The 26,818-nt window shown below is 46.6% G+C and overlaps 1 protein-coding gene across 1 annotated transcript in view; it reads left to right on the forward strand.

Moving 5' to 3' along the window:
• The first annotated feature begins 4,860 nt into the window (after window positions 1–4,860).
• Window positions 4,861–26,818, forward strand: part of LOC144686246 (putative methyltransferase DDB_G0268948) — a 34,431-nt gene continuing 12,473 nt past the window's right edge. Inside the window, exons 1-4 of the mRNA XM_078551340.1 lie at window positions 4,861–4,971; window positions 14,433–14,593; window positions 19,858–20,071; window positions 24,289–24,389. Coding sequence (XP_078407466.1) covers window positions 4,861–4,971; window positions 14,433–14,593; window positions 19,858–20,071; window positions 24,289–24,389 — 587 coding nt within the window. The remainder of the gene's footprint in view (window positions 4,972–14,432; window positions 14,594–19,857; window positions 20,072–24,288; window positions 24,390–26,818) is intronic.

A 26,818-nucleotide genomic window follows, 5' to 3' on the forward strand; every position in this document is an offset into this window, starting at 1 on the left:
TTAGTGCGTGGGTCCCGGGGTTTAGTGTGTGAAGGTCCCGGGGTTTAGTGCGAGGGTCCCGGGGTTTAGTGCGAGGGTCCCGGGGTTTAGTGTGTGAGGGTCCCGGGGTTTAGTGTGAGGGTCCCGGGGTTTAGTGTGAGGGTCCCGGGGTTTAGTGCGAGGGTCCCGGGGTTTAGTGTGAGGGTCCCGGGGTTTAGTGTGAGGGTCCCAGGGATTAGTGTGAGAGTCCCAGGGATTAATGTGAGGGTCCCGGGGTTTAGTGTGAGGGTCCCAGGGATTTAGTGCGAGGGTCCCAGGGTTTAATATTTGAGACCCCAGGGATTAGTGAGAGGGTCCCAGGGATTAGTGTGAGGGTCCCAGGGATTAGTGTGAGGGTCCCAGGGTTTAGTGTGACAGACCCCGGGGTTTAGTGTGAGGGTCCCGGGGTTTAGTGTGAGGGGTCCCGGGGTTCAGTATGAGACCCAGGGTTTAGTGCGAGGGTCCCGGGGTTTAGTGCGAGGGTCCCGGGGTTTAGTGCGAGGGTCCCGGGGTTTAGTGTGTGGGTCCCGGGGTTTAGTGTGAGGGTCCCGGGGTTTAGTGTGAGGGTCCCGGGGTTTAGTGTGTGAGGGTCCCGGGATTTAGTGTGTGGGTCCCAGGGATTAGTGTGAGGGTCCCAGGGATTAGTGTGAGGGTCCCAGGGTTTAGTGTGACAGACCCCGGGGTTTAGTGTGAGGGTCCCGGTGTTTAGTGTGAGGGTCCTGGGGTTCAGTATGAGACCCAGGGTTTAGTGCGAGGGTCCCGGGGTTTAGTGCGAGGGTCCCGGGGTTTAGTGCGAGGGTCCCGGGGTTTAGTGTGAGGGTCCCAGTGATTTAGTGCGAGGGTCCCAGGGTTTAATGTTTGAGACCCCAGGGATTAGTGAGAGGGTCCCAGGGATTAGTGTGAGGGTCCCGGAATTTAGTGTGAGGGTCCCAGGGATTAGTGTGAGGGTCCCAGGGATTAGTGTGAGGGTCCCAGGGTTTAGTGTGACAGACCCCGGGGTTTAGTGTGAGGGTCCCGGGGTTTAGTGTGAGGGTCCCGGGGTTCAGTATGAGACCCAGGGTTTAGTGCGAGGGTCCCGGGGTTTAGTGCGAGGGTCCCGGGGTTTAGTGCGAGGGTCCCGGGGTTTAGTGCGAGGGTCCCGGGGTTTAGTGCGAGGGTCCCGGGGTTTAGTGTGTGGGTCCCAGGGTTTAGTGCGAGGGTCCCGGGGTTTAGTGTGTGAGGGTCCCGGGGTTTAGTGTGAGGGTCCCGGGGTTTAGTGTGAGGGTCCCAGGGATTAGTGTGAGAGTCCCAGGGATTAGTGTGAGGGTCCCGGGGTTTAGTGTGAGGGTCCCAGGGATTTAGTGCGAGGGTCCCAGGGTTTAATGTTTGAGACCCCAGGGATTAGTGAGAGGGTCCCAGGGATTAGTGTGAGGGTCCCCGGATTTAGTGTGAGGGTCCCAGGGATTAGTGTGAGGGTCCCAGGGATTAGTGTGAGGGTCCCAGGGTTTAGTGCGAGGGTCCCAGGGTTTAGTGTGACAGACCCCGGGGTTTAGTGTGAGGGTCCCGGGGTTTAGTGTGAGGGTCCCAGGGATTTAGTGCGAGGGTCCCAGGGTTTAATGTTTGAGACCCCAGGGATTAGTGAGAGGGTCCCAGGGATTAGTGTGAGGGTCCCGGGATTTAGTGTGAGGGTCCCAGGGATTAGTGTGAGGGTCCCAGGGATTAGTGTGAGGGTCCCAGGGTTTAGTGTGACAGACCCCGGGGTTTAGTGTGAGGGTCCCGGGGTTTAGTGTGAGGGTCCCGGGGTTCAGTATGAGACCCAGGGTTTAGTGCTAGGGTCCCGGGGTTTAGTGCGAGGGTCCCGGGGTTTAGTGCGAGGGTCCCGGGGTTTAGTGTGTGGGTCCCGGGGTTTAGTGTGAGGGTCCCGGGGTTTAGTGTGAGGGTCCCGGAGTTTAGTGCGTGAGAGTCCCGGGATTTAGTGTGAGGGTCCCAGGGATTAGTGTGAGGGTCCCAGGGATTAGTGTGAGGGTCCTAGGAATTAGTGTGAGGGTCCCAGGGTTTAGTGTGACAGACCCCGGGGTTTAGTGTGAGGGTCCCGGGGTTTAGTGTGAGGGTCCCGGGGTTTAGTGTGAGGGTCCCGGGGTTCAGTATGAGACCCAGGGTTTAGTGCGAGGGTCCCGGGGTTTAGTGTGTGAGGGTTCCGGGGTTTAGTGTGTGAGGGTCCCGGGGTTTAGTGTGTGAGGGTCCCGGGGTTTAGTGTGTGAGGGTCCCGGGGTTTAGTGTGTGAGGGTCCCGGGTTTTAGTGTGAGGGTCCCAGGGTTTAGTGTGTGAGGGTCCCGGGGTTTAGTGTGTGAGGGTCCCGGGGTTTAGTGTGTGAGGGTCCCGGGGTTTAGTGTGTGAGGGTCCCGGGGTTTAGTGTGTGAGGGTCCCGGGGTTTAGTGTGTGAGGGTCCCGGGGTTTAGTGTGTGAGGGTCCCGGGGTTTAGTGTGTGAGGGTCCCCGGGTTTAGTGTGAGGGTCCCGGGGTTTAGTGTGAGGGCCCCAGGGTTTAGTGTGAGGGTCCCATGGTTTAGTGTGAGGGTCCCGGGGTTTAGTGTGTGGGTCCCGGGGTTTAGTGTGTGAGGGTCCCGGGGTTTAGTGTGTGAGGGTCCCGGGGTTTAGTGTGTGAGGGTCCCGGGGTTTAGTGTGTGAGGATCCCGGGGTTTAGTGTGTGAGGGTCCCGGGGTTTAGTGTGAGGGTCCCGGGGTTTAATGCGAGGGTCCCGGGGTTTAGTGCGGGATTATTGCCATCGCTGCCATTAGGCTGGACAAAGTTGATTTAAGATGTACACAACACAGGAGGAGATTGGAGTGGGAGCAGCCCATTCTTACAGTGCGATCCTGTGGAACAGCTGAGGCCTGGTGGCAGAGTCCAGGAACTGGGAAGATGCATTTTAACAAAGAGCAGGCAGGATTGGGAAAGGGGCAGTGGGTAGGGTCAGAGGTTGGAGGTTGGGGGGTCGCCGGTTGGGCAGGGTCCCAGGCCACTTTAACCCGGCTGTTATCCTGTAGTTAGCGCTGTGAGCTGCCCAGGGTTCGAGCCAGGGGAACATAGACAGTGTCACAGAGAACGGACGGCCAAGGGTCAGGGTTCACAGCTGCTGAACTGCCCCTCAGGAGCTCCCAGTCACGGAGAATTGTAACATCTCAGTAAACCGGTTACAAATCCTGATACTATCCGCGTGAAAGAGCTATTAATGCGATAAACTTCGGATACTTCTCAAATACATACAAACCTCGGGATATTTTCCTTGGATGTTGCCTTTGAGTTGAAGGACCTGCACAATCTGGGATTTGCGGCAGGCTGCCTGTGAGTCCGATGGAGTGTCGAACAGTAGCTGCAGTGGTGCTGTCGGTGGCCGAATAGCCTGGGCGAGAACTCGATGCACCGAGGAGCTGCACGTACAAGAAATAGTCGCTGGCATGACAGCCTTGTCAATAATCACTCTCTTAAAAATACTCTGAAGACTCCAGAAGAAGCTGATCAATATAAAGGAGGGGTGGTGGGGGGATGGGGGATGGGGGTGGTGAGCGGTGTGGTTGTGATCCAGCTGTAACATAGACACAAGGAGGAGGCCATTCAGCCCATCACATCTGTAACAGCCAAGAAAGAGCTATCCAATCTAATTCCACTTTCCAGCTCTTGGTCTGTAGCCCTATAGGTTACCTTAAGTGCATACCCTGGGGGCTTCCATTGACCAGAAACTGAACTGGACTAGCCATATAAATACTGCGGCTACAAGAGCAGGTCAGAGGCTAGAAATCCTGCAGCGAAAAACTCACCTCCTGACTCCTCAAAGCCTGTCCACCATCTACAAGTCAGGAGTGTGATGGAATACTTCCTACTTGCCTGGGTGAGTGCAGCTCCCACAACACTCAAGAAGTTTGACACCATCCAGGACAAAGCAGCTCCACTTGATTGGCACCACATCCACTAATATTCACTCCCTCCACCACCAACGCACAGTGGCAGCAGTGTGTGTACCATCTACAAGATGCACTGCAGGAACTCACCAAGGCTCCTTAGACAGCACCTTCCAAACATATGACCTAGGACAAGGGCAGCAGATACATGGAAACACCACCACCTGGAAGTTCCCCTTCAAGCCACTCACCATCCTGACTTGGAAATATATTGGCTGTCCCTTCACTGTCGCTGGGTCAAAATCCTGGAACTCCCTCCCTAACAGCACTGTGGGTGTACCTACACCACAGGGACTGCAGCGGTTCAAGAAGGCAGCTCACCCACCACCTTCTCAAGGGCATCTAGGGATCGGCAATAAATGCTGGCCCAGCCAGCGAAACCCACATCCCATAAATTAATTTTAAAAACCCAAATGTTTTTGAAATGTGAAGAGGGTTTCTGCCTCTACTACCCTTTCAGACAGTGAGTTCCAGATCCCCACCACCCTCTGGGTCAAAAAAATTACTCCTCAACTCTCCCTTAATCATTCCACCACTTACTTCCATCAATACCCCCCTGATTATTGACCCCCCTGCTAACAGGAATAGGTATTTCGTATTCACTCTATCGAGGCTCCTCATAATTTTGGAAACCTCAATTAAATCTCCCCTCCGTCTGCTCTGTTTGCAGCCTTTCCAGCTATTCCCCATGACTAAAAATTCTCCTCATACAGAGACGAGAACGGTTAACTGTTGCTGTTCGAGATAGCGCACAATCGTAATCGGCAAATAAATTCTTGGAAGAATGCAGCATTTTCATTGGGTCGCTTCTCTGGGAGTCGACCTGTTCTTTACGTCAGTGTTTTTCCTTAGATTATCATAACCAAATCCTGACCAAGCTCCGCTTACTTTGATGTGATGATAAACATGGCGCTGCGTTTTTTCGAGGAACAGGCACACACAGCCCTGTATCGGAAATACAGGCTTCCTTCGTCCAGTGAAATCCACAGCCTCATCTTCAACTACCTGCAGAGGAAGGTAAGAAGGTGGTCGGTGTAAAGGTCCAAACTCAGGGTGCCAAGGTTGTTGCGACACGGCCGATGGTAAATGCTAAGTTGTTCAAATCCCAAAGGGAAACTTGAAACCACTGCCACAACTTGTTTTGCAACTTGTATAAATTTCGAGATGCGTGCCTTGATTCAGTAGTAATATGACCACCAGGTCTTAGAGGTTTTTTACACGACTAGATTTAACATTTATTAACAAGAAAAATAATTTTTAAGCACACACATGTGTCTACAAATTACTACTATAATAACTTCTAAATCCCCCAATTAATTTAACTCCCAGTTACACTTTCGTTAAGGCAACAGTAAGACACACCAGTTTTAAAAGACCCACACAATACCCTGAACCAGTCTAACTCAAAGTGAGTTTTCTCAACTTCAGTCCTGTGAAGACAGCAGCTTGAGGCATAGATGCTGAAGGCTTTCCACATTTGTTAGATCTTAACAATGTCAATCCCTACACACAGCCTTACATTCCAAACTTCCCCTAACCTTCAGACCAGCTGCCTTTAATCTAATTAAGACGCACACACACGCTATTTTACAGTAAATTCCAATAACCTTATGAGAATTATTATATCTTCCTGACAAGGTCAAGAGATGAAGTCCCACCCCAGAGACTTGAACACATCATCCAGGCCGACACCCCCAGTGCAGTACTGAGGGAGTGCTGCACTGTCAGAGATGCTGGAGATGCCCCATCAAGCGGGTGTAAAAGGTCCCATGGCACTATCTCGAAGGAGAGCAGGGGAGTTCTCCCTGGTGTCCTGGCCAATATTTACCACTTAAGCAACATCACTAAAACAGCTTATCCATTTATCTCATGGCTGTTTGTGGGATCTTGCTGTGTGCAAATTGTGGGACACGTTACCTACGTACAAGGGACCACACTTCAAAAGTGCTTCACTGGCGTGCAAAGGACATTCTGAGATTGTGAAAGACGGTAAAGAAATATAGCTCCATCTTTCTTTTCCCCACAGTGAGTGGTTGGGATCCGGAATGCGATCCCTGAGAGCGTGGTAGAGGCAGACTCAATTCCGGCTTTGAAAAGGGAACTGGATAATCATTTGAAGAGAAAATATTTTCAAGGCTGCAGGGTTGGGCGAGGCAGTGGGACTTAGCTGAGTCGCTCTTGCAGTGAGCTAGCACAGGAGGGACAGGCCGAATGGCCTCCTTCTGCACTGTAAACATTCTATGAAAAGTCTACCTTTCTTTCCAAGCAGCCAATCTGTTCCACTTTGATCTGTACTGAATAACTTTTGAAGTGCGTCATTGCCTTTAAGGGGAGGCCTTGCGGCTACAATGGGTAGTGTCCCTGCCTCTCAGCCAGAAGCTCCAAGTTCAAGTTCCACTCCAGGGCTTGATGTCCGAGGAAGGTGCATTCATAACACAGCCAAACAGGTTTTGAGTAACAATCTGTAAACCCTTCCAACACACGCCAGTGGGGGGGGGGTGGCGGTAAAAGTGGGCGAGATTCCCGGTCAGCCATGCAATGGAAAGAAAATTGGAGCCTCTGCCATCACCATCCATAGCTCCAGGCTACAACATGCATGTAAAGGTGTTGCCGTAGCAACTTGGAATCCTCAGGCGGTTGGTTGGCCAGTGTGTGGATCAGATGGGTGCCAGCGGCCTGGGATTTGACCCCTGTCCTGGCTGGGCTGGGTTTGGCGCCTGCTGGTGGTAAAGGTCACGGGTGACGTGGATCAGACCTCCCTCGGTTCAGAGAACTGAAGGAGCAAATAGCCTTTGACCATTTTCCAGTAGTAACGGGGATTTAGAAGCAGGCGTAAGATAGGCGGAAGTATACAAAATCTTCATTGCCTCAGGGTGGGATTTTTCACCCCGCGCGCCCGATCGGAACGGGAGTGAAATAGTGCGAGATGACGGGGGGTGGTGAGCGTCCCGACGTCACCACACGCTTTCGTGGTCTTTCGGTCGGCGGGCACGTGCGAGAGGGGGCAGCACGCCCGCCGACCATTAAAGAGGCCTGTTAAGGCCCTGAAGTAATTAATGAAGCTGCATTTTTCACTGCCCGTCCAAACGTTCACTTGACTGCCGGGCGAATAGGCCGGGTGGCCTTTGCGTTTTGAACGAAACCTCATCCACGGGCGGGATATAATGGAAATAGGTTTGCCTGGTGTTTGGTTAAGTCTATGGGTTGCTGCTGCCTTAACGGAGATTAGTTTGGGAATTTGTTAAAAGTTATGATAGTAGTAATTTGTAGCCATGTGTATATATATTTTAACTTGTGTAAATTAATAAAATGTTTCATTTAGTTTAATGTAAAATCTCGAGAACGGGTGGTCTGATTCCTGAGTTTAGAGTCGCATCTCAAACATAACACTTAAAATTATAGGTTATGACAGTTGTTTAAAGTTCCCTCTGGAATTTTGAAATAACTCTGCTTTACCAACTGCATCGGTCATAACAATTGAAATCCCATTTCCACAGGAACTTGTTTTACTGTTAAATTTCTTAGATTCCTCACCAGTGTGTGCTCAACAGATCAGAGACTGGACAAGTTGGGACCCAGTCCTATCTCAGGTACGAGAACAAGTGCTACGTGGTTGGTCACAGGAGCCCGTATCTGATGAAATGAAACTGTACTTCAACAGAAGACATGAAATAACCAGACAGGATGGCATCTTATTGTGGGGAGCACGAGTGATAGTTCCTCCAAAGGGAAGGGAGCCACTTTTAATTGAGCTACACAGTGCCCATCCAGGAATTTCCCAAATGAAGACCATAGCACACAGCTATCTATGGTGGCCTGGGATGGATGGCGAAATAGAGAGTTTAGTAAAGTACTGTGTGCAATGTCAGCAACTGCAAAAGTTGCCAGTGACAGCTCCATTACACCTATGGGAGTGGCCAGGTAGACCCTGGGATTGGATAGACATTGGACCTTTCCTGGGAACAATGTTTCTGCTCATTGTCGATGCCCATTCCAAATGGTTGGACGTTTATGAGGTGAAGTCACCAATGTCGACTGTTACAACTGAGAAGCTACATCAGAGTTTGGCTATTCACGGACTACCAGAAGTAATCGTTTCTGATAACAGCACGGCATTTACGAGCGCTGAGTTTCAACGGTTTATCAGCCTCAATCCACTCATGTGCAAACTGCACCGTACCCACCCTTCCTCAAACAGACTGGCCGAAAGGGCGGTTCAAATATTCAAGACAGGCATGAAAAATCTAACTGTCAATTCCTTGGTAACCAAGCTAGCCTGCTTCCTTTTTCATTACAGGACCACCCCTCACACAACAACAGGTGTCACACCTGTGGAGTTATTATTGAAACACCGTCTCAGGGTGAGATTGAGCTTAATAATGCCAAATTTAGAGGGGAAGGTGGAAAGGAGTCAGGGAAGCCAGAAAACTAGACACAACTGGCATAGTCGCGAGAGGAAATTTACCGTGGGAGAGACGGTATACATGAAAAACTTCGGGGAAGGACCAAAGTGGTTACCGGGTGAAATAAGTGCGGTGACTGGACCTCTATCTTACCACATGGAGATGGAAGGCCGGATCATCCATAAACATGTGGGCCATTTAGGGAAGAGAGAGACAAATCACCAAGATTTGGTTCCAGCAGTGATCATGACCAGGTCAGCGTTTCCTGGTGAGGATCCTCAACCCAGGACTAACATGTCTGATGTTCCTGTAAGAGTTGAGGATACAGAACTGTAAGTGCCACCAAAGCACCTGATGTTCAGGTAATGCCGGGAAAGGGGATTCCTGACAAAGAATCGGAAGTTATGGAGCTGCGACGTTCCACACGTACCGGGAAACCACCTGAAAGAGTGAACTTGTAAGCTCCTCACCCAGTGTAAATATTATGTTGTCTTGAAAAATATGTACTTGTAAATATATGTAGAGCCTGTTAAAAGGGGAGAAGGTAGTGATTATGGTTTTATTAAGTGTGTAGTGTACCTTTAAGAATAACATGCTAGTAAAGATCACATGATCTGTAGTAACCAATAGGGGAGTAGCTCAGGCTACTTCAGCAGTCAGTGTAGAGATAGAGTTGGAGTTGAAAGCACACGTGTAGTTGCTGCTGAGCATATTGTAAATTAGCTTAATGTTTCCACCCAAGAGGTGTCTGCAGATCAACCTTGTCATTAATAGCACAACTCGGCCACCCTACAACATCTAACCTCCTTAATGATTGATTCTAACCCTCATTCATGCCTCTGTTACTTCACGACTCAGCTATTCTACTGCACTCCTGGCTGGTCTCCCACATTCTACCCTCCGCAAACTTGACCTCATTCAAAATTCTGTTGCCCGTGTCCTAACTCGCTACAAGTGCCGGTCCCATTGCTCGCTGACCAAATTGGCTCTAGCTCTAGCAACTCCTTGATCCTGGTTTTCCGATCTCTCCCTGGCCTCACCCATCCCCGTCTCTGTAACATCCTCCAGCCCTATGATCCTCCGAGATCTCTGAGCTCCTCCACATCTGATCTCTGGTGCATTCCTGATCTCAGATGCTGGTACAACCTGGTGAGGAGGAGTGAACTGGCTCTCCTTTATTCAATCCCTTCGGCTGGTCACAACAAAGGTATTTTTTAAAAATTCCTTTTCCCTATAGATGTCTTTTCCAGTCCAAATGTATTTACTTTTTAATAAGGAGCTGATAAAACCAGGTTTTCTTGAGTCAAAGAAAGTGTAAGTTTATTAGTTACCAAACCTGAGGATGCGATGACACACACACACACATATACACACACACACATATACGCACACGTATACACACACACATGCACACACACACACACACACACGTATACACACACACACGCACACTCAATGAGGGCCCCACGAGCACGCCTGCCTCGTCTGACCGGTGCAATGGCCTCATCGCCTGCCCCCTCGCCTTCCAGGACCTCATCATCCTCATCCCCTTTGACTTTCTCCTCATCAGAGGAGATGTGCAGCTCTTGCATCTCCTCATCATCCAGGTCCCCCTCTCTTTGCATTGCCAGGTTGTGTAACACGTAGCAATGCCACTATGATGCGTGTCACCCTCTGGGGAGTGTACTGCAGTGCTCCACCTGATCGGTTCAGGCACCGGGATCTCATTTTCAGGAAGCCAATGTCGTACTCAACCAAATTCCAGGTTGCGACATGAGCCTCATGGTACCTTCTCTCACCAGGAGCCTGGAGGCCACTGCACAGGCGTCATCAGCCATGTCCTTTGTGGGTAGACCTTGTCCCCGAGGAGCCAACTCTACATCCTGTGTGGTCCTTGAAACCTCTTGTCCTTTTTTAATAGTTCAGTCAATGGAGCAACCACTTGGCTAAAATTTGATACAAATTTCCGATAAAACCCAATCATGCCCAGAAATCTCATAACTTCTCATTTTGTTGTAGGCACGGGGAAATCCACGATAGGCTTGACTTTCACATCTCTCGGAGCCACCTTACCATGTCCAATGGTGTGGCCTAGATACGTAACTTGCGCTTTTGCAAATTCACTTTTAGCCAAGTTAATTACCAAATTAGCTTCTTGTAATCAAATAATTCTTCCAGATGTTATAAATGCTCCTCCCACGCCTGACTGAAAACTACCAAGTCATCAATATAAACAGCACAATTGCCCAGATCTGCAATTACTTTGTTTGTCAGTCTTTGAAATGTTGCAGGTGCATTTTTTATGCCAAATGGCATAACTGATATAGTCCACCTGGCATCACAAAAGCTGATATCTCCTTTGCTCTCTCCGATAACGGTACTTGCCAATATCCTCTTAGCAAGTCAATCTGAATCTGCTTTTGTTACCGTATTCACCTTTCGATAGTCCACACACAGTCTTTATGTTCCATCCAGTTTCAGTACCATCACAATAGGCAAACTCCAGTTACTGCATCTAGACTCAATGATATCATTTTGAAGCATGAAGTCAATTTCTTTTTGGTACTTGTGATAACTTTGCCGGATTTAATCTATAAGGATGTTTCCTTATTGAAAATGAATCTCCTACACTTACATCATGTGTAGCTAAATTTGTCCTCCCCAGCTTATTTCCACAATTCTGGTTTCAGTCCCAGCACAATAGGTGAACTCCACTTACTGCAATTAGCCTTAACAATTCTAATAACATTATGAAAACTATTATATCTTCCTGACAGTAGACCCTGGGTCTAATGATGCACCTATGAACAACGGCACTGTGGGGTTCATCCTATGTGTGCAGAGGAGGCCATGCTGCCCCTTGGTCTTATGGCTTCTTCTCCTCTCTTTGGTGAGCCAGGTGCCTCAGTCACATTCTTCTCCTTCTTCTCTCCCGCCTATAAGCTTCGAGCAGATGGCGAGATCACCAGGCTCCATGTTCCTGATGGTCTCCTCACTGTAGTATCAAAGAGAGAGACACGGGTGTCAGCAATTGTTTCCTAAGGACCGCTCTTGGTCAAACCATTGCCTGTGGCTGCCTCTCAAGGCCCCTTGATGCATGCCAGAGAGTCCAGGCCACCACATGGACGTCCAGTGTTTAGTGCACATGATGGCTCACCACCACGCCCACACCCAGCACCGCCCCACACCACATGACCAAGTGGCAGCAGCTTCGGTCACTCGACTGCATCCCGAACTCTCACCTTGGGCGCAGGCATTTTCCTAACCTGGACTCCAAGGCTTCACGGTTTGCTTGTACCACAAGGGTGACTTTCCAATGTCAACTGAAACAGAACGCAAGGGACTCGGAGTGCAGCTCTCCGTCGGTGTTCGATGGCCACCTTTCCCAACAGGATCCTCAGGCTTGACCAGTCGCACAGTGGTTCTGCAGCACCATGGCGCTCATTCGAGTTTGAAGTGTGCACACAAGGGGTTAACAGTAGAGGAGCAATCATTAGCACGGTGAGGAATTAGTGCTGCTTGAGTGGGCACAATCGGTGAGGAATTAGTGCTGCTTGAGTGGGCACAATCGCTTGACTAGCAGGTCACTTGACCTCAAGCTAAACGATCTCAGCTGTAGTGGTGCTCATCTGTGACATGTTTTGCCATTAACCTGGCTGTTTCCTTATCCCCCCCACCCTCCCCCTGCATGTATTTGTGCTCAAACCTCAGTTGGTGCTGCCATGACCCCCCCCCCCCTCGGCACTGTTGCCCTTGCCCCGAGGTTGCCTCTTTACCCTTTCCCCTTTGCACTGTCACCTTTGCCCCGGCACCACAGGCCAGCCACGAAGAAGCCGCCGCGGAGACTTGTCTATGAGCACCCTCCCACCCAAATCAGCAGAGCCACTGGGATCATCGCGAGTGCTGTGCAAATTTGTGTGCGCTCACCTCCGAGCTCCCCTTGAAGTTAAGGTTGCCAGGGTCACGCCTTTTAAAGGCCGTCGTGAAATCACGTCGTAGTGGGATTTAAAATTTGATGTGGTGGGGAGGGGTGACTCCGGCGTGTGGCCACAATAACTCGATGCAAATTTATTACAATTAAGCCCCTGAAGGTTGACGGTGGGAAATGTGACCTGCCATTGATGAAGCAAGGGGACAATCGCGTCCTGGATTTATGTCATCAGGAAACACAACTAGTGCCTTCTCGCGAGACTCTCCAATCTCGCCACCGAGCACACCCGCCGCGAAGTGGGGCGGGAGGGTGGGGGGGGTGGTGGGTGGTGGTGGTAGTGGGGGCGGGAAATCCCGGCCCTGGGGTTGAATTAAAGTTCAGGTAACTGCACTTTGCTGGAAACAGCCTTAGCTTCAGGGAGAGGGAGAGAGAGGTTCCTCCCTGCCTCTTTCAGCAGTTCTTTCAGATGACTTCGATGACTGCTCTCTCCGTGTCTGGCTAGGCAAAGCCAGTTCTTAAACCTCCTGTTTGTATATTCCAAGAAAGGAATTGGATTAACATGTCTTGCAGTCATTGTTGTAGAACAAGTCATCACATTTTTGACCTCTCTTCTCAGAAACTTTTGACACATTTCAAGATAGTAGAAACCAACAGAAGATGGGGTTATTCCATCCTCCACAGTGGGTTTTGAGTGTCTGTTGGGTGTATCTGTCTGGTTAGCAGTTTCTATTGTCTTGACAAAATTACCATTGATTAAAGTCCAGCACTTTGCATTTTCTGATACCTCCCTAAGAGTCCCTTTTTGAAGTGGACCTTGATGCCTCCCCAAGGTGTGAAATTCCATGAAACATGTCAGAGCAAGTCTGCAGTACAATCCATATAGAAACCTTCCAGAAAAGTGGTCCCCTTACAATACCAGACATCAGGTGGTAGCCGTCTTTGGTCAGTGTCTTTTCTTGTATTTAAAAAAAAAACCAGATCTTCTTTAAACAGTTCAGTATGTTTTTGGTTAGCTAGTGAAGTTATAGGTAGATGTCACTCAGTCACAATTTCCCACCATCATGACACCTCTTTCTCATGGGGAAATGAAATGAGATTCACTCTCATTTCATTCCAAGGTAAGAAAAATATATAAAACAAAGAACACTTTCACGTCCATTCACTCTCTATCAAGAGGCTCACTAGGAGTATGAAGCCCAGAACATTAAAAAGCCTGTGGCCTAGTCACCTCCAGAGAGAACAACCAACAGTTGCTTGGAAGTTAAATTTTTACCAGATTAAATCTGTCTAAGGTCTTTTTGTTGTAAAGTTATACGTTGTGTTAAAGGTGTTGAGTGTTAATTCAGCTTATTATACAGATCACAACGAGCGACTAGATTAAGTATCTTGGCCCTTTCGTGTGTCCAGTTGAGGACCATTGTATGGTTTCTGTCATTTCTAGGAAATCAGTGTTCAGCCTTTCCAATAAACCTATTGGGCACAGGATTACTGAACGCAGTTGCTGTGGACGAGTTGTGATGAAGAGACAGACGTGCCAGTAAAATAGTCCCAACCTGGGGAGTGCTGGGCCAATGCTCAACAAGTCTGGCAGGTTGTCAACCCTTCACAATTGCTCCTTGACCAGAAAGTCTAATCTCAAGGACCCTCTGCTACAAACAAAACCCAGGAGTAAAAGCAGAGGGCATTAAAAACATTGTTTGCTTCAGAAAACAACAGTTTTGAACACTTTTGTATCCTTGTTATAAAAATATCAGACATGGGGGAAATGAAATGGCTGTTTGGCCAACAGTTAAGAATCATCCAATTGGGTAACGAAGAGTCTGCTTGCTTTCAGATTGGCTGTGGGCGTGCTGGGGGACCAATGGTGTGAGTGTGGGGGTGGGGCAGCTGAAGATAGGCAGTCATGTGACAACGCCTTTAGGAAAATGTCTGACCAGAGTTGGCAACCTGAACGCTCACTCTCCTGCCACTGCTGGGTCCATCTGTTGGTACAAGAATCGGTTTGAATGTGCAGTTGGATGTTGTGCAATTATAATAATTGGATATGGAATTACTGAGCGCAGATATTTCTGGGCAGTGGGGGCAGGGGAGGGGGAGGTTGTGAAGCGATGTGTGTTTGACTCAAAATGTGATCCTCTTTTCAGAAGGGGGAGCCATTCAGCCTCGCAGTGGATATTGGATGTGGCTCAGGTCAGAGCACCAGGGGAATGGCTCCTTACTTTGAAAAAGTAATTGGGATTGATGTGAGTGAGGCTCAGATTGAAGAAGCCAAGAAGGTGGATGGACCTGATAATGTCTCTTACAGGTAACCATAGCAATCTCAAGGTTTTGCTGGGACTACAAAAACTAAAGGTACAGCCTTGTTCATCTTGTTAAACACGGTCGATTTTAGCTTTGGAAGGTTGATCGCATTCAGACAGATCTAGATCAATAACATTCGGTTTGAGGGAGAGAGGAGTGGGTCTGAGTCTATGTTTTTAAACTTAAATAAGGGCAATTATGAGGGTATGAAAGCAGAGCTGGTTAAAGTGAATTGGCAAATTAGGTTAAGGAATAGGTCAACAGAGACGCAGTGGCAAACATTTAAGGGGATATTTCAAGATACACAGAATAGATACATTCCAATGAGTAAGAAAAAGTCCAAGGGATGGGCATACCATCTGTAGTTAACTAGAAAAGTTGAAGAAAGTGTCAAAACTTAAAGAAAAAGTATATAATTGTGCAAAGATAGGTGAAAGGCTAGAAGATTGGACAGAATATAAGAAACAGCAAAGGATGACTAAAAGATTAATGAGGGAAAAATTAGAATATAAGAGAAAGCTTGCCAGAAATATAAAAACAGATAGTAAGAGCTTCTATAAATATTTTAAAAAGAAACGAGTTAACAAAGTGAGTGTTGGTCCTATAGAAAGTGAGTCCAGAGAATTGATAATGAGAAACAAGGAGATGGCAGATGAATTGAACAGGTATTTTGCATCAGTTTTCACTATAGAGGATACAAGTTACATTCCAGAAGCAGCTATAAACCAGGAAATGGAAGGGAGGGAGGAACACAGGAAAATTACAATCACAAGTGGTACTGAGTAAATTGTTGGGGCTGTGGGCTGACAAGTGCCTGGGTCCTGATGGACTTCATCCTAGGGTCTTAAAAGAAGTGGCTAGTGAGATAGGTTCGGGAAAGGTTCCATTAGATTGGAAGATAGTAAATGTAACTCCATTATTCAAAGAGGGAGGAAGACAGAAAGAGGGAAACTACAGGCCAGTTAGCTTAACATCTGTCATAGGGAAAATCTTAGAAGTTATTATTAAAGAAGCTATAGCAGGGCACTTGGATAAGTTCAAGGTAATCAGGCAGAGTCAACATGGTTTTGTGAAAGGGAAATCATGTTTGACCAACATATTGGAGTTCTTTGAGAAAGTAGAATGTGCTGTAGATACAGGGGAACTGGTGGATGTTCTGTAAATTAGATTTCCAGAAGGCATTTGATAAGGTGCCACATCAAGGGTTATTGCGGAAAATAAAAGCTCATGGTATAGGGGGTAAAATATTGACATGGATAGAAGATTGGCTAGCTAACAGGAAGCAGAGAGTAGGCAAAAATGGGTCTTTTTCAGGTTGGCAAGGTGTAATGAATGGTGTGCCACAGGGATCAGTGCTGGGGCCTCAACCGTTTACAATTTATATTAATTACTTAGATGAAGGGATGGATGGGATGGTTGCCAAGTTTGCTGATGATACAAAGTTATTTAGGAAACTAAGTTGTGAAGAGGATATTAGCAGGTTACAAACAGATATAGGTGGGTTAAGTGAGTGGGCAAAGATCTGACAGATGGAGTATAATGTGAGAATGTGAAATTGTCCATTTTGGCAAGGAGAATAAAAGAGAAGCCTGTTGTCTAAATGGTGAGAGATTGCAGAGCTCTGAGATGCAGAGGGATCTGGATGTCTTAGTACATGAATCACAAAAGGCTAGTATGCAGGTATAGCAAGTAATTATAAAAGCTAATAGAACGTTATCATTTATTGTGAGGGGAATTGAATGCAAAAGAGGAAGGTTATGCTTCAGTTATACAGAGCACTAGTGAGACCACATCTGGAGTACTGTGTACAGTATTGGTCACCTTATTTAAGAAAGGATATAAATGTGTTGCAAGCAGTTCAAAGAAGGTTTACCAGACTAATACCTGGAATGGGCTGGTTGTCTTATGAGGAAAGGTTGGACAGGCTAGGCTTGTATCCGCTGGAGTTTAGAAGAATAAGAGGTGATTTGCTTGAAACATATAAGACCCTGAGGGGTCTTGACAGGGTGGATGTGGAGAGGATGTTTCCTCTTGTGAGAGAATCTAGAACGAGGGGTCACTGTTTAAAAATAAGGGGTCACCCATTTAAAACATGGTGAGGTGAAATTTTTTCTCTCAGAGGGTTGTGAGTCTTTGGAATTCTCTTCCTCAAAAGGCAGTGGAAGCAGAGTCTTTGAGTATTTTTAAGGCAGAGGTGGATAGATTCTTGGTAAGCAAGGGGGTGATAGGTTATCAGGGGTAGGTGGGATGCAGATTTGAGGTTACTATCAGATCAACCATGATCTTTTTAAATGGCGGAGCAGGCTCAAGGGGCCAAATTGCCTTCTCCTTGTTCATACATTTGTAATAAAGTTTCTGACCATGGGAATTCTCGATGGTTTTTAATATAACTACATGGGTGATAACAGGAAATGTGAATCTCGGATCCAGATACAAGAAGGTTTCATTAGCAATGTGTGATTATGGGTCATTGAATCAAAGTATCTAGTCAAAGTGATGGCATTATCAACATTCAAATACAGTGCTTCATATTGAGATGATTTGATTATAAATTCAATGTTAGTTCTGTAGAATTTAATGGCACGGCCACAATTAGAATGTGAACAGTGATGGATAGGAAAAGACTCACTGGGTCCATCCCCTGTGTCCCACACAACTTTGATGCCTTGTCCATCACAATATATACACTCCCCATTCCATCCGAGACCTTGTGATGACCTGGGAGAGATGAGAAACCAGATAAATCCAGACCAATCAATGGGGAAATCGAGACATTTCTCTTCCATCCCCTTAGACAATCAAAACTATTCCAAGAGCTCACCCTGGGCCTGATTAATGTTAGCCGGTATCTATCTCTTGTGCAAGATGATGTCCATCCTGGACAGACCCAGGTCTAGCTCTGGTTTGAAGGAATTCAGTGAATCAATGTACACCCACCGAGTTGGCAGCCTGTTCCTGGGCTTCACTGTTCTCTGGGAGGAGAACCACCTCCTGTTATTGAACTGAGATCTGCCTTTATAAAACTTTAAATGTTCCACGATTGGACAACATTTGCCAAATAATCCCCAGTGTGTGCTAAGAATTACTCTGATAGCCAATTTAAGATGATCAGTTGGGCTCATTTGTGCGCACTGGGAGCTACATGTATTAATACACAGGGCCCTGTTCTTTGCAGACAGAAAGAACATGTACGCACATTGCACCTGTTTCAGCTCAATAAAATAAGTGACAGCCATTCGCTGATTCATTCCTCAGGGCAATGCCTTGACCAATCAGGGTCAAGCTGCCTGGTTTAAATTTGAAACGATGCTTGGCAGTTAACTGTCAGTCACCATCACTGGTGCATTCTCCATGGTAATGCCTCTACTATCCAGAGTCCATTTGCCTACCAATCAGCAGTCTATTCACATGAAATATAAATTGTTGTTTTCCCCTTTTATTGGTATTCTTGTGAAGTGTCCTGATGAGTGCAAGACCAAAAGCTTTGACATGTCTCTTTTTTCAGCACTATTGAAATCCAAGAAAGCTGAAGAACTCCAACTACTTTCTGACACAAAGATTCTTCTGGTTTGACTGGATAGCTGTTTCAGATTTCACGCCTTTTCTCAGCACAGAGCTGGTCTCTGGACATTGCCCCCCCAACACAGCCACCCCAACTCAGCTCAACACCTTTCCTTAAATATCCTTTTCCCCCTTTCATCTTAGATTCCATTGTCCTCAGCACCTCTTTGAACTCAACTTTTCTAAACTACAATTTTTTTGAATGTTTTCCTATCGCCTCCACTTTCGGGTAAAATAAACTTCCCTTGTTTACCTGTGAAACCTTTGTAAATTGTAAAAGTCCCTGGTCACTTCTAAGCTCCCCTTTGAAATTTAACAGTTGAAAAGCCAAGTTCCTACTTATCTCATAACACAAATGTTTAAAACCCAACCTATTTACTTGTAAACCCAACTTCACCATAGCCTCCCATTACAAATGCATACATCTAGCTCCTTTAGCCTTTTATCTCACAACTCTCACAGATAAGCTGCCTCTACGAACCTTACCCCCAGTTTAATTAATCACAGACACACACATGCACAGGCACACATCTTTACAGAATATCACCATATTCCCAAAATATTTTTAAAAATCTTCACGCTAAGTCATTAATAAATACGACATACAGTTGAGGCCTGGTCCCCGTGGGACACCATTATTCTTGGAGTCCTTCTTCTGCACACTTCCCAAAGTCTCAATCTCATCTGCTGTGCGGGGAGAGCAAAACTGGGCCCTGTGTTCGTTTGGAGGTCTCCAAGGTCCTTTCAAGGACAGAATAATGTGCTTGTGTTCGGTTTTAGATATTCTGTCCTCAAAGGGCCATTGCTACAGTGAAGAAAGAGATTCTGGGATGTGGAACTCCGATTCAGAAAGAGATCGTTTGCTAAAACAAACCCAAGTGGTCAGATGACTAGTGCAGGAAGATTGGTCATACTCCAGATCATGGAGAGAGTACAGGGAGATAGTAATGAAAGCAAAATACTGCAGATGTTGGAAATCTGAGATGAAGGCAGAAAATGCTGGAAATACTCAGCAGGTCTGTCAGCATCTGCGGAGAGAGAAACAGAGTTAATGTTTTGAGTCCAATGTGACTCTTCTTCAGGACTGAAGAGGTGATATCTGGAATGTGAGGCTTTAGTTATCAGGAGAGACTAGAGAACAAAGAAGTAGTTTCTTTAGAACAAAGAAGGTTAAGAGGAAACTGAGAGGTATTTCAAATTACAAAAGGTTTTAATGGGGTAAATTGGGGAATAAACTATTTCCATTGGTTCATGAGCCAGCAATTTGGGTGGATCAGTTGAAGATCATCCATTGAAGGAAAATGAGAAAGATTTGGGTTTTTTTTACAGAGTTATTAGATAATAGCATGTCCTACTATGAAGAATAGTGAATTCAGAATCCTTCATATCTTTTATATTTGAAGTGAATTAATATTTGCTATGGGAAAACAATCAAAAAATTATTGGGAGGGAACAGAGGAATGGGACTAATTGGATAGCATTTCCAAAGAGCCAGCATAGGCACGATGGGCTGAATGGCCTCTGTCTGTGTGGTAAAATTCCATAATTCTACATCCATTAGATCTGTCAGAAACCGCTATTTGCCTGTCTGCCTTTATTGCAGAAGAATTAACTCCTGAGATACAAGATGTCCCTGGTATGTCCATTAACAATCTGCAGAGATATTGAAGCTGTTGCATTTGCTGTGTTTATTGATTCACTCGACAGACGGGGCTTTGCGGAGGAACTAGAGTTCGAGGATGGTTCTGTTGACCTGGTAACAGCGGGAGTAGCGGCGCATTGGTTTGACATGGAGAAGTTTATGAAGGAGGTTGAGAGAATTCTAAAACCTAAAGGCTGTGTGGCTCTGTATTGCTACAAAAGTCCCAGTGTGGTAGATTATGAAACCTGCTCTGAGGACCCAGCCCAGATTATTGAAGAGGTAAGTAAACTGAAAGGAAGAAAGACTTGCATTTATATAGCAACTTCCACAACCTCAGTACATCCCAAAGTGCTTTATGGTCAGTGAAGCGTAGTCACTGTTGTAGCAGCCAAATTGTGCACAGCAAGCTCCCACAAACACCAAGGTGGTAAGGAGCAGATCTCCACTTCGTTGGTGACCTTTCTCAAAAGATCACCGTTGACGAGGAGATCCAGCACAGGCTCAGCTGTGCCAGCGTAGCCTTCCAAAAATTGCACAACTGGATCTGTGAAAAACAGAGATCTCCAAAAGGGGACAAAGGCTTTAGTCTATAACTCGGTGGCTGGCACTAATCCTTCTATATGGTAGTGAGACTTGGGTCACCTACCAAAGGGACTACCGGGAGTTGGAGAATTTCTGTCACCGGTGTCTCCACAAAGTGGGAAGACAGGCGGACAAGCTCCAGCATCCTCACTGGAGCCAATTCTTCCAACATCGCATCCATGGTCACGTGAAGCCAGCCGGACACTGCATCCACAAGGGGAATAATTACCTCCCAAAGAAGATCCTCTTTTCACAACTTAAGGATGGGACCCGATCTCAAGGAGGACAGAGAAAATGTTTTCTGGACACGCTGATGGCCTCGTTGAAAAGGGGAGAAAGTGACATCGATGTGTGGGAGGAACTTGCCACTGACCATACCCCGTGTGGTGGCACCTCATCCAACGAGCCGCAACACCGTCGGAAACCGGCCGTATAGAATCTGCTGCAGGGAAGCGACAGAGCCCTGGATTGAGAATCCCCTTTCCTCAGGGCAACTCTTGGGTCCTGTCTGCTCACAGGCCCATGGCTCCAGGATTGGCCTCCTGAGTCACCTAAGGACGCACGAATCATGAAGCCTGGCTGAGCCCTTCCTCATTTCGAGGGACTGGCAATGGCGAATGGGCAGATAATCTGCTGGGGTTGAGGGATAAATATTGGCTCACACGCCGGTATACCTTTAAAATAGCACCACGGCAAATTTCCCATTCAACCACAAAGGTGGGCCTCAGTTTAACATTTCACCTGAAAGACTGCACCTCCAGCAGTGCAGCACTCCCTCGATACTGGGCCAGAAGGTCAGTGCTAGACTTTTTGCGCCCAAGTGTCTGGAGCAGGGCTGCCCAACCACCTGACTCAGAGACAAGATTGCTACCAACTGAGCCGTGGCTGACACAGGAGGTACAGGGTGCTAACTAACCTCCCACTCAAACAGAAAATTGCTCTCAGTATCTCAGTGGTGTAAAATTGTAAGAGCGTATTGTGTAACGTGCAATGATTGCACATTTAAGAATTGGGTGGAAGAACTCCCAGCTGGGGTGCTCGATAGGGCGGTGTAAAGGCCGATTCATCCTGCATCTAAGCCAAGGCTAGCTGATCAGAATGAGCTGGGCACACGATAAACGCCCACTATACTGCAATAATTACTCCTCAATCAGATTCATTTCCCAAGGTTTGAGCGCCACTTTGATACACAATATCCTGTTTTTCAGTTCTTTTTACAACTTTGCTGGAAGTAACAGCCAACAATTTCACGGCTCTCCGTTGGTTTATGCAGAGCCCTGTCTGGGTGAAATCAGGCACACAGCTCATTCTTGACTCTGAGAACGATACTTCCCGACCAAGGAGAATTAAATCCAAGGGAAGTATCGTTCTCAGAGTCAAGAATGAGCTGTGTGCCTGATTTCACCCAGACAGGCTCCTGACGGAAGCCTCCTTTGTGGTCAGCGCCAGCCTTCTGCTAATTAGGATAATCCAGTGTCAAATGCCACATTTTTCAGGGGAGCTGTGTCCAGTCCACATCCCTTCATGTGGTCTTCCCCCTTCCTAACACTCTAATTTCCTCCATCTCCACAAGCCCTCCGAGATTTCAGTGCTCCTCTAATTCTGCCCCCACCCCCCCCACCCCGGTCCATCCCCTGATTTTCAAAGCTTCATCCTACCTTTGGCCGCCAAGGCCCCCAAGCCCTGCAAATTCACTTCCTGAACCTCTCTGCCTCGCGACATCGCTGTCCTTTTAAGGTGCTTCTGATAACCCACTTTTGGTCGCCCCCCCTGAATATCTACAAAGGGCAGGGGACTTTCTCGTTCATGGGGAATAAATGGAATTCCCAAATCCCTATCGCCAATGGGATTCAATGGGTTACCCGCAACTGGGGGGCCTAAGGTAGGCACACATCGATCCAATTAGTATAGCATGCAACTAGCTGGGGCATCTAAGGGCACCACAGGCCCCAATTTTACCAAATCTCACTTGTCCCTGTAAGAATTTGAGTGTGACCTGCGAGGGGGTGTGGTAGCATGCTGGTTATGTTACAGCCCTCACGGTCTGGAGGCCTGGACTAATGGTAGTTTGCTTGCAAATCCTACCATGGAAACTCAGGAATTTAAATGAATCTGGAATTTACAAAAAAAGAAAGCTACGATCAGTAATGGTGACCATGAAACCACTGAATTGTTGTAAAGGCCCTCGTGCCCTTTGGGAAGAGCATCTGCCATCCTTACCCTATGACTCCAGACCCACGACAATATGGTTAACTCTTAACTGCCCTCTGAAATGGCCGAGGAAGTCACTCAGTTGTATTCAAGATGGCGGCTCACCACTGCCTTCTCATGGGTAATTAGGGATGGGCAATAAATGCTGGCCCAGCCAGCGATCCCCGCATCCTGTGAATGAAAACAAAAAATACCCTTGTGTGGCTTGGTGTCAAACCTTGTTTGATGATGAAGAGCCTTGGGACGTTGTACTGCACTGAAGGTGCTATATAAGTGCAAGTTGTTGCCATTGTTGTTGTACTCCTACACAGCGCCTTCTACAGGTTCCAGAAGGCAGTGGTGAGCCGTCGTCTTGAATACAACCGAGCAACTTCCTCGGCCATTTCAGAGGGCAGTTAGGAATCAACCATTTCTACACAGCACCTGTTTCCAATGGCGACACAACTTCCATTACCTGATGTGTCCCAGTGCGAGGTATGTGTGTCCCGCAAAAAAAGGTCTTTCCACGGTGATTAAAAAGAAGGAAAAAATAAATAAATCTCCTATGCAACTTCCCCCATGGGTTTTCTGGCTCACAGTTTATTTAGTGTGTGCAAAGTCTCAGTAATAAACTAACAGATTTAAAATGGGCACCTTTCCTCCATCACCCTTCTTGAAACTACGAAACCTCTTCCTGGTTTGTTCCCAGGTCCCCAAATCCATTCACCTTCTCTGTAACCTACAACCTGTAACCTTTAACCTCTGCTTTGACGGGAGGTGACCTTTCCTTCTGAACAGGGCGAATTTCCTTTCCTGCACCTCCTGGAGCACAATCTTCAAAGAGAGAAAGGGTTTCCAAACCCTACCGCCCACCCACCCCCCCACCCCACTCCCACAATCCCTCACATCCCTCCATTATATTTATCAATAAAAGTTGGGTTGCTAACCCTCCAGGATTGGCCTGGAGTCTCCAGGAATTGAAGGTCAATCCCAGGACACTGCTGTGTGCAAACCCTGGGAGTAAAATCATCTGGACATTAAAAAAGATAGTTTTTTTTTGTCATTTTCTCTTTACCAGGTATAAAAATATTGAAAATAAGATGGAAAGGGACTGTTTTGCAGACATCATCCAATTGGGTAATGAGTCTTTTTTGCTTTCCAATTGGCGTAGGAAGGCAGTGCATCACGAGGATGGGTGTGTTGGCCGACTAATGGCTGGAGCGTGGGGGCTGAGTCATGTGAGGAAACCTCCCAGGAATCCATTTAATCACAGTTGGCAACCCGAGCAAAAGCGTCTGTGCAAGTGACAGGATTTTAAAAAAAAAACTGCTTAATAACAATTGCAGCAGCCCTTTAGGAGCTGCTGCCCCATTTGGTTTTCGGTTCTTCAGGAAAAACTGGCCAGATTTTTCCAGTGCATTTTAAACAAAAAACAAGCTGTTACTGTTCGGAGGAAGGTCCAGAATCCAGCCAAGACAAAAGCCACCGAGTGACCACCTCAAAGCTGCCCAGGCCATGCACAGTTGGCAGACTGTTTGGCCATGTTGACCGTGCGGTGGTCCGAAAGAAGTTGCTTTCGCAGCAGCTGTACCCTGCGTCTCCAATGGAATAATTATTTTTGATAAGAGTTTACCTTGAGCATGTTTGAACACGTAATTACTGCAAGATACGTTAGACCAATGGTTCAATGTGGTAGATCTTTCTGTTGTACTTTCTATTTACAGCTGTTAACAGCAGTAAAGCCCTATGAAACTAAAGCAAAGCAAATCGTATGGGATGAGTACAAGGAAGTATTTGATGCCATCACTTTCCCTGACAAAGAGAGGTAAATATATATCATACACAGTAATGTTAACACCAACCACCAAATATTAAAAATGAACTCACACGGTTTCTTATTCTAACACCTGGGTCCTGTATGGGGGAATATTGGTATATTTAGTGTTAACTGTGCTATGAATCCTCTGGCACCAGTCTGAAACTCACAGACGTTAGTAGGACTAGAACGACCATAGAATGGTTACAGCACAGAAGGAGGCTGTTCAGTCTGTGCTCTCTCTACAACAGTGATTCAGCTAGTCCCGCTCCCCTGCCTTTTCCAGGTAGCCCTGCAATTGTTTTCTCTCACAGAGTTATCCAATTCCCTTTCGAAAGTCTCGATTGAATCGGCCCCCACCGCGCTCTCAGGCAGTGCCTTCCAGATCCTCACCACTCGCTGCATTAAAAGCTTTTCCTCATGTCGCCTTTGGTTTTTATGCCAATCACTTTGACGTGGTGTTCTCTGGTCCTCGATCCCTCCCCCAACGGGAACAGTTTCACCCCATCTACACTGTCCAGATTCCTTACAATTTTGAATACCTTTATCATATCTCCTCTCAGCCTTCTCTTCTCCAAGGAGAACAACCCCAGCTTCATCAATCTATGGCTGAAGCCATTTTCATCATTCTTTTTGCCCCCTATCTGAAGCCTTAACACATCTTTCCCATAAGACTATAAGACCATAAGGCGTTGGAGCAGAAGTAGGCCATTCGGCCCATCGAGTCTGCCCTGCCATTCAATGAGATCATGGCTGATCTGATCATCCTCAACTCCACTTTCCTGCCTTTTCCCCATAACCCTTGATTCCCTTAATGGTTAAAAATATATCTGTCTCAGCCTTGAATATACTTAACAACCTAGCCTCTACAGCCCTCTGCAGTAAAGAATTCCACAGATTAACCACCCTCTGAGAGAAGAAATTCTTCATCTTTGTCTTAAATGGGTGACCCCTTATTCTGAGATTATGCCCTCTGGTCCTAGACTCTCCCACAAGGTGAAACAACCTCTCAGCATCTACCCTGTCAAGCCCTTTAAGAATCTTATATGTTTCAATAAAGTCACCTCTCATTCTTCTAAACTCCAATGAGTACAGGCCCAACCTACTCAACCTCTCCTCATAAGAAAATCCCTCCATCCCCGGGATCAACTTAATGAACCTTCCCTGGACTGCCTCCAATGCCAGTATATCTTTCCTTAGATAAGGGGTCCAAAACTGTTCACAGTATTCTAGGTGTGGTCTAACTAGTGCCTTGTATAGTTTTAGCAAGACTTCCCTATTTTTATATCCATTCCCTTTGAAATAAAGGCCAACATTCCATTTGCCTTTCCTATTACCCACTGAACTTGTATGTTAGCTTTTTGGGATTCATGCACAAGGACTCCCAAATCCCTCTGTGCTGCAGCTTTCTGCAGTCTTTCTCCATTTAAATAATATTCAGCTCCTCTAATCTTCCTGTCAAAGTGCATAACCTCACATTTTCCCACATTATATACCATCTGCCAAGTTTTTGCCCATTCACTTAACCTGTCTATATCCCTCTGTAGACTCTCTGTCATCCTCACCACTTGCCTTCCCACCTATTTTTGTATCATCTGCAAATTTGGTGATAGTACATTCACTTCCCTCATCCAAATCATTAATATATATTGTAAATAATTGTGGCCCCAGCACTGATCTCTGTGGCACTCCACTAGTTACAGGTTGCCATCATGAAAATGTCCCCCTTATCCCAACTCTCTGTCTTCTATTAGTTAGCCAATCCTCTATCTATGCTAATATACTACCCCCAACATCATGGGCTCTTATCTTATTAAGTAGCCTTATGTGTGGTACCTTCTCGAATGTCTTTTGGAAATCCAAATATATTACATCTACTGGTTACCCTTTATCTATCCTGCTAGTTACCATGCTGACTCTGCTTGATTATATTATGTATTTCTAAATGCTCTGCTATTACATCCTTTATAATAGACTCCAACATTTTCCCAATGACAGATGTTAACCTAACTGGCCTATAGTTACCTGTTTTTTGTGTCCCTCCTTTTTTGAATAAACATGTTATATTGGCAGTTTTCCAATCCTCTGGGACTTTTCCAGAATCTAAGGATTCTTGGAAGATTACTACCAGTGCATCCACTATCTCTGTAGCTACTTCCTTTAATATCCTAGGATGTAACCCATCAGGTCCAGGGCACATATTGGTCTTTAGCCCCATTCATTTCCCTAGTACTTTTTCTTTATTGATAGTTATTGTATTTATTTCCTCCCCTCTTTCGCCGCTTGATTATTTAGTATTTTTGGAATGCTATTGGTATCTCCTACTGTGAAGACTGAAGCAAAGTATTTATTCAACTCCTCTGCCATTTCCTGGTTCCCCATTATTATTTCCCCAGCCTCATTCTCGAAGGGGCCTATGTTCACTTTGTGCGGTGCCA

The sequence above is a fragment of the Cetorhinus maximus genome, chromosome 11 (assembly GCF_964194155.1).
Source record: "Cetorhinus maximus chromosome 11, sCetMax3.hap1.1, whole genome shotgun sequence".
Lineage (NCBI taxonomy): Eukaryota > Metazoa > Chordata > Chondrichthyes > Lamniformes > Cetorhinidae > Cetorhinus > Cetorhinus maximus.